Source organism: Rhineura floridana, chromosome 5 (genome assembly GCF_030035675.1).
Source record: "Rhineura floridana isolate rRhiFlo1 chromosome 5, rRhiFlo1.hap2, whole genome shotgun sequence".
NCBI lineage: Eukaryota > Metazoa > Chordata > Lepidosauria > Squamata > Rhineuridae > Rhineura > Rhineura floridana.
In genome coordinates, this window is record NC_084484.1 from 102,332,290 (window position 1) to 102,349,078 (window position 16,789).

A 16,789-nucleotide genomic window follows, 5' to 3' on the forward strand; every position below is an offset into this window, starting at 1 on the left:
TGTGTCACATAGCCTTTCAGAGGGAAGGCGTAGACTAATTTATTGGGAAGATTGGGTTATGTGACTAATTTTTAAATGAATTAGAAGTACTTTTAACATGCTTTAAAACATTATGGTTGAGTACACACCATTGGCAGTAGCCATATGGATGTGCTGCTGAGCTACCTCTTGGCTGAGATTTAAGCTGTAGTGGGGGCTAGTGAGCCTCCATCCCTAATGGAACTCAGCAGGAGTAAAGGGCTGCCTTTGGGAACATGGATTACAAAGCGGCTCTTAACCAACACTTCACTCTAGCTCCAGGCCAAGCCACACTCCTTACGCAATCAGGACCACCAAACTGGAGATGTCAGACAACATGTTGAGCTTCCTGCATATTGGAGACATGTGTTCTTTGTATGCAGAGGGCTCAGCAAGTGGATTTGTGAGCACTTTGGGCTTGTGGATGATCAGTACATTGTACAGCCAGAAATAGGTGATCGTAACCCTCTTAAAAAATGCAGAGGTGAAATTCTTAATGCATATGCTTGTGTTTATATTGCAGGATGAGCACTTCTAGCAATTTTTTTATTTATTTTAAAATTGTACATTCTGTATGCTTTTATAATTGTAAGTTGCTTTGAGACATTTTTATAGTAAGCAATGAATAAATGCAGTTAATAAATGTAAAGCATATGAATTCCCCCCAAAGAATTCTGGGAACTGTAGTTTACCCCTCACAGAGCTATAATTCCCAGCACCCTTAAACGACGATTCCCAGGATTCTTTGGGGAAAGTCATGTGCTTTAAATATATAGGGTGTACATAACCTAAGTGATAGTCAGGTAACAGGTTTTTGTTTGTTGTGCAATACAAGCCTATACATACCAACTCAGATATAACCCCATTGAGTTCAGTGAGGCTTATGCCCAAAAGTGTGTATAGGATTGCAGCCTCTTCAGTAATATTAAAGAAGCAACATTATACTTGGCACATGACATTCCAATGATGGAAGACAAAGCTTTACTCAATTCATTGGCCTGGATGTAAAAATTCACTTGTGTGTCTAGAAGGCATTCCTGCCGACACAAGAGGGAAGCTAATTTCTGTGATCCCTCCCCCTCTTGCTCTGACATCACGATGCTCTGGAGGGGCAGGAGTTGTAGTGGGAAACCCCCATTGTGTGTGTGGAACACTAGAATTAATTTCATTGGAACCACGCCATTGACATACAGGTCTCATCTTATGCTGGGTTTTCAGAGTTACGATGCTCCAAGTTTCCAAATAGTTATTAACAAAATAATAAAACAACATAATACAATACAGTCATTATTGGTAAGTATCACACCTTATGAGATTACACATCCATAATTTTTTTAAAACAAAGGCATTCGGATAAGGTTATGCTGCATTTTTAAGATCTCATGAAAATTGAATTATTGCTTACTAATTATGGTTCAAGCCTAGATATTCTATTTTGTTAAAAGGTTTGAAAAGAAAGATGTCCAAATTCCCTAAATTATCATGACTGGGTTGTTGGGGGGCTTGGTGAACCCAGATAAGGACAAGTTCAGCAAGTTAATAAGTGGTGTGGATGTGCTGTTATTACCTATTTGCTTGACAAACCACACATGTCCTTCATCCGTACATTGCTGGGCCTGTGCTTGCTTCAGTAAGATAACATAGACCAAGGTGCTAGTTTGGATACAGGAATGCTGTACCATGTACTGCAACATATGCACAAAATCTCCCAGGTTTTCTTTGAAATGGTTGCTCAAGCACAATGAAAGGCAGTTGGAAGTGCACATAGTTGAAACAAGCAGACATCTTGCAGCCTAATTGTCAGGACTTGCCCTAAAAAGTAGGATATAAATGTGTGTGTGTATATATATATATAAAATTAATTAATTGCAGTGAAAGATTATACTGGTTTAGATGAACCCTGAATTAAAAGGTGCATATGCACACTTCCCATGAAATTTGGCAAGTCCAGCAGTTTAATAATACTGAAACTAATACTAAAGCAATTCATGTGGGTGATAGTGGTTGTGTTCTAAGTTGCATGCAAGTGTTTAACCACAAAGCATATGTTACATTCAATGCCGCCACCTATATTTAGTCATGAAAGGCCCCAAACAGTCTTTTCTTATTTTGTCTCAGATTTCTGATGTGCTTTTCAACTGAAGTCTCCAAAAACAAATCCGTTCAAATAATTACAAAGGAAAACAAGTATCCTAAACAGGATACGTCTCTGAAGCTTACATATGTAATGCCTGGGACAAAAGAAAAGTTTTTTAAAGCCATCTTTAAAGGCACCAACAGAACAGATTTGGTTTATTCCATATCAGATGATCCACATACTGCTACCCAAAATGCCTATTTTAAGTATTTATTTATTTATTTCATTTAATTTATAAACCGCCCGTAGCTAATAGCTCTCTGGGTGGTGTACAAGGTTAAAATACAATATTACAATAAGATCAATAACAAATAGCAGCAAGATTTTAAAACTAAACATGAAACATTAAACGTTAACATTAAACAGTAAAACATTAAAACATTAAAATGCCTGGGAGCATAGCCAGGTCTTAACCTGGCGCCTGAAAGAAAGTACCGTAGGCGCCAGGCGTATCTCCTCTGGTAAGCTGTTCCACAATTCGGGGGCCACTACAGAAAAGGCCCTGGATCTAGTAGTAATCCTCCGGGCATCTTGATGGTTTGGTACCCGGAGGAGGGCCTTAGATACTGAACGAAGTGAACGGGTAGGTTCATAGCGGGAGAGGCGTTCCACAAGGTATTGCGGTCCCACACCGTGTAAGGCTTTATAGGTCAAAACCAACACCTTGAATCTGTAGTAGCCCATATCCATCGATCGAAAACAACTTCTTCGCAGTAATGCAACCAATGGGGATTTATTTATTTATATACAGGCCTTCACTTAAGGCCACAGAGTGGTTTACAGAAAGCAAGCAAATACATATAAAAAACTATTACCAAATTAAAACAGCAACATAAAACGTATATCATAAAATGATAGTACAACATGAGGAAACTCATCAAATTCAATCAAACCTGTTACAAAATGTTGGTAATTGAAAAGGTCCACCCATAACTTATTGTGTCAGGAAGGTTTAGCAGAGAGAACATGGCACACTGAACCACAAACTTAAAGGGAAAAGGTCAGCCAAGTGCCACCCCCCTTCCTTCGGATGGAGGTTTGGGGTTGATTCAGAAGCAATGAAAAGAGTTGCCGGCTTTGTTTTGCTTTTCTCTCTAAGAGCCCCATGCTGGCACATGTTGAGTTGTTAGGTGGAAGAAATGGGAGATTTTTAAAAAAAATAAAAAGTGGTCTAGAAAGAGAACAGAGGAGCAGGCTGGGGCTGCAATGGAGAGCTCTAGGCAGGCCTGAATGAGGCAGGAGTGCAAGGCTTTATTTTGGAAAGCAGAGGAAAAAATGTTGGGATTAATTCAAGATTTGATTTGGAGATATCAGAGTGGATATTAACCTGACAGTGAATTAGTTGAAGGGGAATCAATCTATGGGGCTTGCTATTTGGAGCTCAGATCCTACTTCCCCTCTGCTTTGAACTCAGTTTTTCTTGGGCAAATCACTTGTCTCTGACTAATCCAGCATTTACTTTCCAACAGTGGCAAGCCAAATGCCTCTGGCAAGCTAACAAGCAAGGCATGAGGGAAAACACCATTCCCCTGTTGTGGCTACAGCCCTGGCAGTAGCTTAAGAATTGCACTGGCTGCCAATTAGCTACCAGTCTAAGTTCAAGGGGCCGGTACTGGTGTACAAAGGCCTACACAGCTTTGGATCAGGATACCTAAAAGATTGTCTCACTCCTTATATACCCAACCAATCACCCAACTAAGCCAAGAGGGCCTCCTGCAGATACCAGCTCATCGGAAGGTATGTTCCATACAATGTATAGGTCTTTAGCGTGGTGGCACCTACCCTTTGGAATTCCATTTCATTACGTATCAGGCATGCTCCATCTCTATTGTCTTTTTGGCACATTGTAAACCTTCCTTTTTCAACAAGACTTTTTTTTTTTTACAATAATTTTTTATTCACATTTTCATAAAACATACAAAACAAAATCATAAAACATTCAAAGACAAAAAACAAAACAAAACAAAAATGATTAAACAAAAAAATAAAATGTTGACTTCCCATTTGTCGCAGATCAAATCAGTTGTAGGTCTACAATATATAACAATCCTGTCTCTTAAATTATATTATAAAATCACTTTCCTCCAGTAGTTATCTTAATTAATCATCAAATCTCATAAACATTACTTTATTCTTTCCACAAAAAGTCAAAGAGAGGTTTCAATTCTTTAAGAAATATATCTATCAATTTTTCTCCAAATAAACATGTCGATTAATCCATCTCGTTAATAATAATAATAATCTTATTGTCATAACCATAGTCCAAATAAACATATCGATTAATCCATCTAATCAAAATCTGTTAGGTCCAATAATTTCAATAGCCATTATTCCATTATCCATATTAATTCCATCTTCCATCTTCAATAGTCCTGTTAAGTCCAGTAATTTCAGTGTCCAATCTTCCATTATCAGTATTCCATAATAATCTTGCTGTCATAGCCATAGTCATATAATAAGAGTCTGATGGGAATTTCCTCTATCCCAAATATTTTCTTGCCATCAATTCTGAATAAGTTGCTGAAATATTGTTGTAAAGTCATATCTCTGTTCTTTTTTACAAAATGCACTGGCTCATCTCTTGAGAGTTTTTCCATTGTCACATGGCTGCAGTTAATTCCATAGATTTTCTCTATATCAAGCTCCATCACGTCATTCCAGTCCAGAAGATTATCCAAGCCATTGATAACTTTATCTCTAATATCTTCATTAATTTCTTCAGAGATAACGTTAAATTCCAAACAGTAGATTTTATTTCTAATATCCATAAACTCCAGATCTTTTTCCAACTCCACATTTGTTCCAATCTCCAGGGCTTGTATCTTCCCTTTATTTTTTCTTTTCTCATCTCTGATCTCATTCTCCTCTCTCACAGGATCCCCTATTTCTTTAAGCTCCTGCGTCATTTTGCTCAGTTCAATTTTCAGCTCCTTACTGCCCTGTTGCAGGGTTTGTTTCGTTATCTCAATCTCATCCATTATTTTCTGAAACATAATTACTTCCAGATTCTCAGCCACTTTCTTGATTGCCATTTTTAAAACCACGAAAACAAAACAAAACAAAAATAAAGAAGAACCACTTCTTATTTCAGCAACAATTGGGTTAATATTCCAGGCTTGATGACATCACAGTATAAACAGAGCAGCCTGCCTTATCTCTCTATGTTCAAGAATACAAAACAAATTTAGTTCCCAGCATCAAAACAGTTAGTGGCATCGTGAAGAAGCAGATTCATCAAAATAAAATAGACCAAAAAGAGAATAGTCCCAGACAATATAATGTTCCTCGGAATAGAAATCCCTCTTCTGTTTATATCTTTAGAATGCACTTCCAGGACAGCTTTTTGCAATAGAAACAGAGATAAGCTGTTAATTTCGTGAATAACAGAGAAGAGTTATAGCTCACCCAGAAGTTCTTTAAAGCTGATTCATTTGACAAATCTCTTTTTGCTGCAACAATTTAAACCAAGTAAAAAAAAAAATAGAAAGAAGGGTGCTTGCCTGTTTGAAGAAAAGATAAACGTATCGCATTAATCAGATAGAGCTTGTTCGGAAGTCCGTCCGGCATTGCTGGCTGGACCTTTTCTCATAAATTAATGAAATCCAGTCCTCCCAACAAAAACAGGCTTTTGAGGTTGATCTCTACGTTTCTCCCTGCCCGGGAGAAATTTCATCAGTCAAAAAAAAATGTTCTGACTGATTTATATCTGAATAAGCTTCTTTTGAGGCGGGAGCCCGTCTCAAAAGCAGGCACAAGCGAAGTCACCCTTCCCGGAAGTCCTTTTTCAACAAGACTTTTAAGCTACACTAATGTCACTTCATTTGCATAACAGGGCTTCCATACCCTCTCCTCCCCCCTACAGACCCCCAAGCACCTCCAAATCTGCTACAGAAGGTAGGGGAATCCTCTAGAAGAGATATTGGCTGTGTATGGAGAGGCTACAGAGAGGAGGACAGGCAGGAGGGGGCTTGTTTCATGAGGAGAAATCCATTGTACCATCAGATAGGCATCACTGGATGTTGCCCATAGTATATGATGGGACTAATTCAATTGACTCCTATTGAATTCTACTTAAACAGTAGAGATATGCAACTGTTCCACAGCCATATTATTTATTAATTTATTAATTAAACTTATATACCGCCCGACTAGCAATAGCTCTCTGGGCGGTGAACATCAAACAGTTATCTAATATGTGGTTGAATTGTCAACATATAGGACTGGGTGGTCAGAGCTCTCTCTCTCTCTCTCTCTCTGTGTGTGTGTGTGTGTGAGAGAGAGAGAGAGAGAGAGAAAGTTTCAGATATACATGAACAAATAGGCAATGAGTCTGAAGGTCAATACAAATAAGAAGAGAAAAAAAGGAAGGAGAAAAGAAAAGAAAAACAAACAAAAAAGGGGGGGAGAGGGAAAAGCGGGTTTGAGAAACGAGTGATGGACGCATACAATTATATTCTATGAAGGGAGGTTTGGGATAAAACAAGCAAGCAATTTACAAAATCCACTGTCTCACATAGTCTGATGGCAGAGAACTTTCATGTTCTGGTAAATGTGTATAATCACTAAACTCAAACGAAGTAGCAAAAAAAGTATCTCATTTACTTTGGCCCCGAGCTATCAATAATTTCTGTGTTAATTTCTGGTCAGAGCAGGTTTGAATGCAAGCCTCCAGAAAATTCTTGGTCCCACATACCAATTCTGCATTGCTGACAATAAAAGCAGAAAGGAGCACTTGGATGACCTAGTTTGCAAACCTCTTCTCCCTCTAATGGTATAAGCTACAATGCCTGCTACTGCACCTACAGTAGGGAAACACGAATTGCTATGTGCATCTAGAACAAGTTTAAGTTAATATTTTAACCAGTTAGTAAAAAGAGCTTTTGCTGCTCTTAGCCTCTCAGCAAAACTATTACTAGCTGATCAAGCTGTGAAGTGCAATCCAGAACCACAAGAGGAAACCAAATTCTAGATTTCTCTCCAGCATACTGTTACAATGAGTTAAAATTAAAATGTTATAATGAAATCAAATAATGCTAAATGAAACATATGCTTGTTTTCCTTGCTTATGAAAAGTATGGGAGTTTTTCGCTTATCTGCTTCGCTAGCAATTAAAGATGTTATTCCCAGCTTGTAGCACCAAAGGTCAAGGATAAAGGAAGTCTGAAGATGAGAACAGAGAAGTGGACCAGAATAGACAGATGCTGAGAAATTAAACAATGATGTATTCTTAATGAGCTATGCATTTTTGATACTATGTATGTGACGCATCTATAGCCTATAAATATGATGACTGTCAGCTATTCGGGAGAGCCACTTGATTGGGGCCCTCCCTTTGCAAAGGTTTTAATAAAGGCAAGACTTTTTACTGATCTGGTCTCATCTCTATTCCTTATTGGCATCTCAAGGAATTGAGAGCCTTTATCAGTCGGGCTTTCATCCAGGTCTGGCTCCTTTTGTAACAAAACTGGCGTAGCCAAGCCAGGAGTGTCCCTTTAGACGACCTCTGCTGTCTCGTACGGAGCTGCAGTACATTGGATGAGAGCGCTCCAGGTCCAAGTTGTTTGGCCTGCATCCAGGCCTGCGGCGAGCCAGTCGAGACAACAGAGCATCGCTACCGGACCTCCAGTAAATCGAGACCAGAATCTTCTGATTGCCAGCGCAAGCGGGTCAGACAGGACACCAGAAGACAGGTGAGAATAAATCGAACCTTGGAGGGGAGTGCTGTATGTGTGAGTGTGCAAGAGACGAGGCGTATCCACAGTGGTAATTACCTCGAAGCGAAAGCGGAGTTCTAGTACCGCGTTTTCTTTCTCCCGCGAGGGAAAAGGCCGGGAAACGAACAAAGCGAAAGTCGCGAGTGTTGTTGTGCCCTAACAGTCCTCTTTAGAGCCCCCGGGATGGGAGGAGCAGGTTCCAAGGCCAGGAACAAGAGGATAGGGAAGAGTCAACAACAGGACACCCCACTACAGCTTGTCCTCAAAAGGTTTGATATTATACAGGCAGAAACTCAATACCCGTTAGAAAGAGACAAATTAATATTCTATTGCCAGAAACTATGGCCCACCTTGGGGACCGGATGGCCCCCAGAGGGCACTTTTAAGTTTCAAGCAATAGTTAAAGTCCTAAAAGTACTCACAGACCAAAAGCAACATGATTCCATCCAGTATGCCTTAATGTGGCAAGTATTGGACCGAGATCCGCCCTCTCCAATCGTAATGAGAGTCATGATGCAAAGAGGCCCCATCTCCAAGCCAGTCCAACCAGTACTGCCACAAACAGAAGAAGATGAACTTTTGCCTAGTGCCCCACCATCATATAGGCAACCGCCGCCGTATAGGCAACCGATAGATGGGGACAGGTCAAGGCCCACCAGCCCACCTTCTGTCCCTCCACAACTTATAGATCTAGATAGGCCTCTCAGTACGCCACCAAGCTTACCAGCACCATTGCAACCCAGACCTGCAGAGACAACCCCACCACACCTCCTATACCCTCCAGCGTCTCCAGGAAGTAATCCCTTTCTACCTCAGTCATCCCCATCTTCATCAAGCTCATTGTTAGAAGACCTTCCAGATTGCCCCTCATGTCAAAAGAAGAATGGCCCTACCCTTTTTCATAGATATCTGCATGAAGTTCGCCAAAGTCCGGCAACCACCCCTCAGGAAAAAATCTTTAAAGAGCAACGACTGAACCTGTTGGATCAGGCAGTTGAAGCGGCCATCGTAAAAAGAGAGGACCGCAGAGAGCATAGAAGTGGCAAGACCTATCTCCAGGCCCCCATGAGAGAAGTCCTTGATGGGCAAGGAGGTCTAGCTTATGTGTATGTCCCCCCTTCACGATCTCTGATCTGTTCAATTGGAAGAACCAAACACCCCCCTTAAGGGAAGACCCTGGGAAAGCCTATGACTTGTGGCAATCTATATTTGTTAGCCACCATCCTAGCTGGGCGGATATCCAAACGTTAATGAACATTTTGCTGACTTCTGAAGAAAAAAGTTTAGTTATGGGGCAGGCCCGCAGACTTGCTGAGACAGAAAGAGCAGCAGCGGGTGCAGGCGCACAGCCCATGGCTCTCATATTACCAGAAAGAGACTTAGGCTGGGATGCCGCACCCGGTGGCAGCACTGAACTTGAAAATTATCGCCACCTCATTCTTTATGGGTTACGAAATGCCATACCGAAGCCAACCAACATGGCCAAACTGTATGAGGTTAGACAAGGCAAAGAGGAAGACCCTTCTTCCTTTCTTGTGCGGCTGCAGGACACTATGCGGAAATACACCCCCCTTGACCCAGCTGCTGCTGACAATCAGAGACTTTTAGTTACACTCTTCATAGGACAGAGCGCCCAAGATATTAGTAAGAAACTGCAGAAAGTTGAGGGAGCTATGGGAATGAATATGAGTCAATTAATGGACATTGCTTACAAAGTGTTTGTGAATAGAGATGAGAGAGAGAAGAGGGAGGATCAGCGTACGTTTAAAAGGCAGTGTGCAGTAATGGCTGCTGCCTTGCAAGGAGAAGGGAATAAGAGGAGAGGAGAAGAAGGTAGAGGACAACGTCCCAGAAGAAGGTTGGATAAGGATCAGTGTGCCAAGTGTCTTAAAAAAGGACACTGGGCCAAAGATTGCAAAAGTGAAGAAAAACAGAAACCCATAGCCCCCCTCCTTCCAGCCTTTGCTGAAGAAGATTCGGAATGAAGGTGGTCAGGCATGCAAGGTAGTGATCCGGGAGAGCCGCTTATTCCCATAACGGTGGCCAATCAAAAGTTAAAAGCCCTTGTTGACACCGGAGCTACCTATTCTATGCTTCCAGGGGCGGCACCCCACCACTTGAGCCCCAACTACAGAACCATTTTAGGAGTAACGGGATAAGCAAAGATTACCCCTAACGAAAGCAATAGGAATACAAGCAGGGAGGCAAGTCTTTAAACATCGCTTCCTTGTTTCAGAACAATGCCCCCTACCTATTTTAGGCAGGGATGTCTTGGCAAAGTTGCAAGCCACCATCTCTTTTAAGAAACACTGTCTTCTTGTTACCATTCCTAAAGAAATGGAAGCTGCATACCAGATGGCAATCTTATACCAGAGAGATGAGCGCCCCATTTGTGATGATATAAGGAGAAATAAGAATATAAACCCTACAGTATGGGCTGCAGAAGGGAACCCAGCCAGAGCTAAATTTGCTGAACCTGTGAAAGTTCGGCTAAAGCCAGGAGCAAAGCCCACCCCTGTTAAACAGTTTCCATTAAGAAGAGAGGTGTGGGAAGGCGTCACCGTGCTCATACAGCAGTTCCTTAAAGACAGATGGATACGTCCGGCCACATCTCCCCATAACACTCCAATATTCGGAATTAAGAAGCCAGGCCAGCCAGGCAAATACAGGTTCCTACAAGACTTGTGAATTATCAACAAGCAAGTACAAGAGGACGTTCCTGTAGTTCCTAATCCACACACACTCCTCTCTGGAGTTCCAGCTGAGGCAGCAGTATTTACTGTGATAGACTTAAAAGATGCCTTTTTCAGCATTCCCTTACACCCTGAGAGCCAAGATTTGTTTGCCTTCACTTGGGAGAACCCCCGAACCGGCCAAGCCTCTCAAATGACTTGGGGGGTCTTGCCTCAAGGATATGTGGGAAGCCCCTCGGAATTTACTAAGGCCTTGCGAAAAGACTTAGTGGGGTGGCACCAGCAGCCAAAGGAGACCGTCCTTCTGGTTTACGTTGATGGCCTTTTGATATGTAGCCAAGATAGGCCTTCCTGTGAGCGAGACTCCGTCTCATTGCTCAACCATTTGGCTGAGAAAGGGTATCGTGCTAGCCACCAGAAAATACAGTGGTGCCAAGATGAAGTTAAATATCTAGGGTATAAAATTTCCCACCATGGCAGAATGCTGTCTCCCGAGCGAAAGGAAGCAATATGCAGCCTGGACCCCCCCAGAAATGTGAAAGAGTTACGCACTATATTGGGACTGTTTGGCTTCTGTAGGCCATGGATTCCTGAGTACGTCAGGATAGTGCTGCCTCTTTATAAAGCATTGGAAACTGAACAATTAAAAGAGGTTTGGCGTTGGACCAAAGAGCAACAGCATGCTTTCCAAACACTTAAGACTTTGCTAACCCAAGCGCCTGTACTTGCATTGCCAGATGGCAATAAACCATATCGCCTTTATATCTCAGAAAATAAAGGAGTGGCAGCTGGAGTGTTGACACAGAAGTGGGGGCCTAAACAGAGACCTGTAGGATACTATTCCTCAAAATTAGATCCTGTAGCCCAAGGATGGCCGGCTTGTTTAAAAATCCTGGCAGCCACCTCCATCCTGCTTAAGAAAGCTGATAAAATTATGGTCGGAAGCCCAGTTGAAGTCCTAGGACCGCATGACCTGAGGAAAATAATGGGAGCTGATGCAGCCAGAGTTTTAAGCCCTAGCCGACTAACCATGTTTGAGCAACAACTTCTTGGGAGACAGGGAATCACTCTTAGCACCTGCAATACGCTAAACCCTGCAACCCTGATGCCCCAACCAGGACAACTGTTGCACAATTGTGAACATGCCCTTGAAATTGCCACAAAGCCTCGAGATGACCTCTCTGACTTGCCACCCCCCGATGCCCATGAAGTTTTTATTGATGGCAGTAGCAGAGTAGTGGAAGGCCACAGAAGAACCGGATTTGCCATAATAGAAGGGAGCCAAATATTATCCAGTGGAAGATTGCCAGATAGCTATTCTGCTCAACAAGCTGAGTTGACTGCACTTGAGAAAGCACTCTCTCTGTTTGAGGGGCAGAGGGTCAATATTTACACAGACAGTAAATACTCTTTCAATGCGATTCACGCTTTCGCAATGATATGGAAAGAGAGGGGTTTCATAAATAGTGTGGGGAGAACCATTGAACACTTGGACATTGTTAAGAGACTTTTAAAAGCAACAAGTGGCTGTAATGCATATTTTGGCACACGGCAGAGAAAAGGAAAAGAGATTAAGAGAAGGGAATAATTTGGCCGATAAAGCGGCAAAGGAAGCAGCTCTCTCTGAAAGAAGCCCTACAGTTGCTCTCCAGCTCATCCCTCTGGATGCTTTAAAGCCTCACTACTCACCCGCTGAAGCAGAGGATGCTGCCGCCAAAGGAGCATCTCGTGTACCGGAAGGGTGGTGGAAGCTGCTAACGGGACAAATTATAGTGCCACGGCCCCTTCTGAGACAAGTTGTACTGGCAGCACACCAGAACATGCACCTAGGGGGGAGCGCCTTAGGAGATTTATTGGTCAGGCAAATAATGGCACCAGGACTTTATGTTGAAACTGCACGAGCGGCAGCGCAATGCACCATATGTGCAGCCACTAATCAAAAAGGGCCAACCGCACCTGTGCCAATGGGAGGCTGCCCTTGGGCGTATTACCCATTCCAGAGACTCCAGATTGACTTTTCAGAGCTTCCTAGGAAGAATGGATACAAATACCTTCTTGTAATAGTAGACCAGCTGTCTGGATGGATAGAGGCCTACCCCACTAGGCAAGCCACTGCGGCGGTAGTGGCTAAGATACTGATGAAAGAAATTTTCCCCCGATATTCCCTTCCTGAAACAATAGACTCTGACAGAGGAACTCACTTTATTTCGGAAGTGGTTCAACAGCTCCAACGGCCCCTTGGATTTAAATGGCGCCTTCATACGGCCTGGAGGCCGCAGTCAGCTGGGCAGGTAGAGAGGGCTAACAGGTCTTTGAAAGCCACCTTAACCAAGCTTTGCCAAGAGACTGGACAAAATTGGGTAAGCGCCCTGCCCATGGCATTGACAATTTTTCGTTGCACTCCCAGAGGACAAACTAAGTTGACCCCATTTGAAGTTTTGTTTGGGAGACCGCCAGTACTGGCAGCTCTCAAGACCCAGCCTCTTGAAATAAATCAAATAGTGGGAGATGCTGTGATCAAAGAATATGTTATTGCCCTGCAGTCTGTTCTTTCTAAACTCTATAGATACTCTCAAGAATTCCAGAGATTGCCACTGGACGCCGCCATTCACCCTTTTAGACCAGGAGATTGGGTCCGGATCAAGACGTGGAAAAAGGAAACGCTTCAACCTGAGTGGAGCCAACCGGTCCAGGTCCTGTTAACAACAGATGCAGCGTTAAAGATTGACGGCAAGGCCAAGTGGATCCACCACACCAGAGTCAAGAAAGCATCAGCACCTATCGAGGTGCAGGAGCCAGGGACGGGAATAGCCAAGGATTCCCCAACAGGTGAGGGACGGAAGAAGACCCCTGAAGAAAAGTGGCTTTCGCAGACAGTCCCCGGTCTGAGACTGAAACTACGTCTTCACAGAGACCCCCAGACTTAGTTATTAGTCCCGCAGTTCAGAATATAGTTAATCCATATTACATATGCATAGCCATAATTATAGCATGTATGGTTTTTATTATGTTGCTTTATCTTGTATTCTATTTCCGGCATGGACACGTCCCTTGACCAAAAACGGGTCCTTGTCACAAACCAACACCTTCCTCAAACTGGTGCAGGAGGTAGTTACCCAGTTCCAACTCACTAGCTGTTGGGTGTGTGCCCCTTTACAGGTGCAACATGGCCAGATTCCACTATATCCTCTTCCTCTCACCATACTCGAATTGGCTGTAGACCATCCAGCACAAAATCAGACTTGGCCACAAAGGGATCAGGTACAGGTTAAAAGAAGGAAAGGATTATGGTGTTGGGAAAACAATGATGGCATAGGGCCCCAGTTGGGCTACTCCTCTTGTTTCTACACACACAAAAGAGGCCCATGGCAGAAGTGGCCAGATCGGATCCCTTGTCTTAATTTACAGCATAACAACACCCACATAAATAACACCAGGTGTAATTGCACACCACAGGGCATGAAGTACACATTCCAGAAAAATCCCCCTTGTCATTGTGGCCACACAGGATTAGATGATTACTGGCAATGGTATGGTTTAACCTTATGTCGTGCCAATAGTTGGACCACCAACATCCCAGACCAAACCACTATGCTTAGATGGTATAAAGGAGATCAGCCCCAAGCTTGGTCTGAAATATACATAGCCTCCGACTCTTGGTACGCCAAAGAGCGGAAGGGGATAGATACCTGCATGCCCACAGCCCCAGGAGTAACTAGATGCAATGCTAGTGGCCCTATATACACTGAGCCATTGTTTATGAGCTGGTACTTCACCCCACAGCATGGTTTTCAGTCTCATTTGAATGGAACCCTGCAAGCCCATCATTCACAGATATGGCCCTTGGGTAAATGTGCACTTAAACATCATTGGTTTGTTTGTGGAACTACTGCATATACATGCTTGCCCCCTGATTGGAGAGGAAGCTGTTATGTGGCCTACTTAATACCTAACATCAATGTTAAACCCAAAGGGCAACATATCTTTAGACCCCTATATACCAATACCAGAGACAAAAGGCATGCCTTACATGCTGGAGACCATAACTGGGGAAGTAAGGTTTGGACCCCCCAAGATTTGATTGATGAATACAAACCACTGACATGGAGCTCTATTGGGATCGTTGGAGCCAGGTCCATGACCAATGGCCTGCTGAGATTGCAAGCCGTAGTAGAAGTAGTTACTAATGCTACTGGCGAGGCAATACGCACCTTAACACAGGAAACTGAGCAGATACGTAAGAGATTGGTCATTCACCAACAGGGTCTTGACCTCTTGCTCGCCAGCTCAGGTGGGCTCTGCGCTACCTTAAACACTAGCGGTGAGTGTTGTGTTGAAATTGGAGATGAATCACAGGTAATTAATCAATTAGTAGACCATGCAGAAATAACAGCGTATGTGGGCAATCAGCAGTGGAAGGGCCTAAATTGGGACTGGCTTACTAGCTGGCTGCCAAACTGGGCCTGGCTGAAACATCTCTTTGTTATTGGCTGTATTATATTCCTTATCCTTATGTGCTTACCATGTATCATATCCTGTGTATCTGGCATGCTTATTCGGGTCATGAAAAGAAAGGCCCAACTGATGATGTATCAGCAGCTAGCCTTGCATGAGATACAGGGAGAGTATACTGAAATGGCACAATCTCATGAGGAGGTATGGAACCATACTGTTTATGCCCCCCAAGCAGTTCCTACCAGAGAGGAAAATGTTTATGCCACCATAGATAATTAAGAAGATACTTTCTCACTTTTTGAAATTAAGAAAGTATCTGAGGGGCAAATGTTACAATGAGTTAAAATTAAAATGTTATAATGAAATCAAATAATGCTAAATGAAACATATGCTTGTTTTCCTTGCTTATGAAAAGTATGGGAGTTTTTCGCTTATCTGCTTCGCTAGCAATTAAAGATGTTATTCCCAGCTTGTAGCACCAAAGGTCAAGGATAAAGGAAGTCTGAAGATGAGAACAGAGAAGTGGACCAGAATAGACAGATGCTGAGAAATTAAACAATGATGTATTCTTAATGAGCTATGCATTTTTGATACTATGTATGTGACGCATCTGTAGCCTATAAATATGACGACTGTCAGCTATTCGGGAGAGCCACTTGATTGGGGCCCTCCCTTTGCAAAGGTTTTAATAAAGGCAAGACTTTTTACTGATCTGGTCTCGTCTCTATTCCTTATTGGCATCTCAAGGAATTGAGAACCTTTATCAGTCGGACTTTCATCCAGGCCTGGCTCCTTTTGTAACAATACCATGACTCTTCACAAACATCTGCCATGGCTGCAAATTGGAAGCAGTTAAGTCTAGTAATATGTATGCAGGTACAGGAGGGATTGGGGGACTGTGGCCACTAAGATGTTGCTGGACTCCAGCTCTTATCAGCCCCAACCAGAGTCCCTCAAAGTTGCACAAACAACATGCAGGGCCTTAGGAAATCTTATTGGTGGTCATAATGGTTTTGCACATTGTAGCTAATATTCTGGTTTACAGAATTAAAGTGGAGAAAGTATAAATTCTATATCATTAAAAGATGATGACATCAAATGACATTTTGAGGCACCCACTATACCTTAAGGTGCTTTTTTTTTTAAGTGAACCTCATGGCCACTTCAGGAGCAATTTGGAATGGACAAATGATAGTTACGTTTCGCTCCTGTTAAGATTAAGCCTCTTCATTTTTTTAAAAAAAGTGTGTCAGGCCTTAGCTGTACATATGTGAATGTAATGTCTAGTTTAAGAGGCTAACTACATGTTGCATGATGCAAACAGCTATTCCATAGCATTGCTACAATCAGATTCTCTAGAATGAGAAACACATCAAAGATTATTCCAAAGTGACATACACAAAAGAGCTCAAACGCACTATATATATTTTTGCCTCCTCTCTAAACACATGACCAGTCTTTGTCATGCAAACATCTCAAAGAGCCAGTTTAAAGCCTTTCAATTTTATCAAGATAAGGAAAGGGTTGCTTCATCTTGATAGAAGACAGACAGACATGGGTACAAATTGGACCAGCAAACAAGGAACACTGAAGTGCATGCCCTGGTGTAAGTTCACATACAGTTAACTGCGATGGCACTGAACTCTCCAGTTCCCCAAATAAACTGAGGTATGGATGAAGAGCTATGACCCTCAGGATCTCAAAACTCTCTAGCTATAAAATTTCAGAGAATGGGAGATCCATTCTGAATTAATTAATTACAAGCAAAGAAC

At 42.5% G+C, this 16,789-nt stretch overlaps 1 protein-coding gene across 2 annotated transcripts; it reads left to right on the forward strand.

The window, feature by feature from the left end:
• Nucleotides 1-7,539: 7,539 nt before the first annotated feature.
• On the forward strand, nt 7,540-15,706 carry LOC133385213 (uncharacterized). Of its 2 annotated transcripts, none has more exons than XM_061627785.1 (2): nt 7,540-7,845; nt 13,129-15,706. In XM_061627785.1, exon 2 carries the CDS (start codon nt 13,533-13,535, stop codon nt 15,294-15,296), a length of 1,764 nt encoding a protein of 587 aa, XP_061483769.1. In that variant the 5' UTR covers nt 7,540-7,845; nt 13,129-13,532; the 3' UTR covers nt 15,297-15,706. Both variants share the same exon structure in this region, with proteins under 2 accessions (XP_061483769.1, XP_061483770.1).
• The last annotated feature ends 1,083 nt before the right edge of the window (nt 15,707-16,789 follow it).

What these genes read in the sequence shown, in the direction of transcription:
- LOC133385213 (XM_061627785.1), top strand. Translation starts at nt 13,533, where the DNA reads ATGCATAGCCATAATTATAGCATGTATGGTTTTTATTATGTTGCTTTA.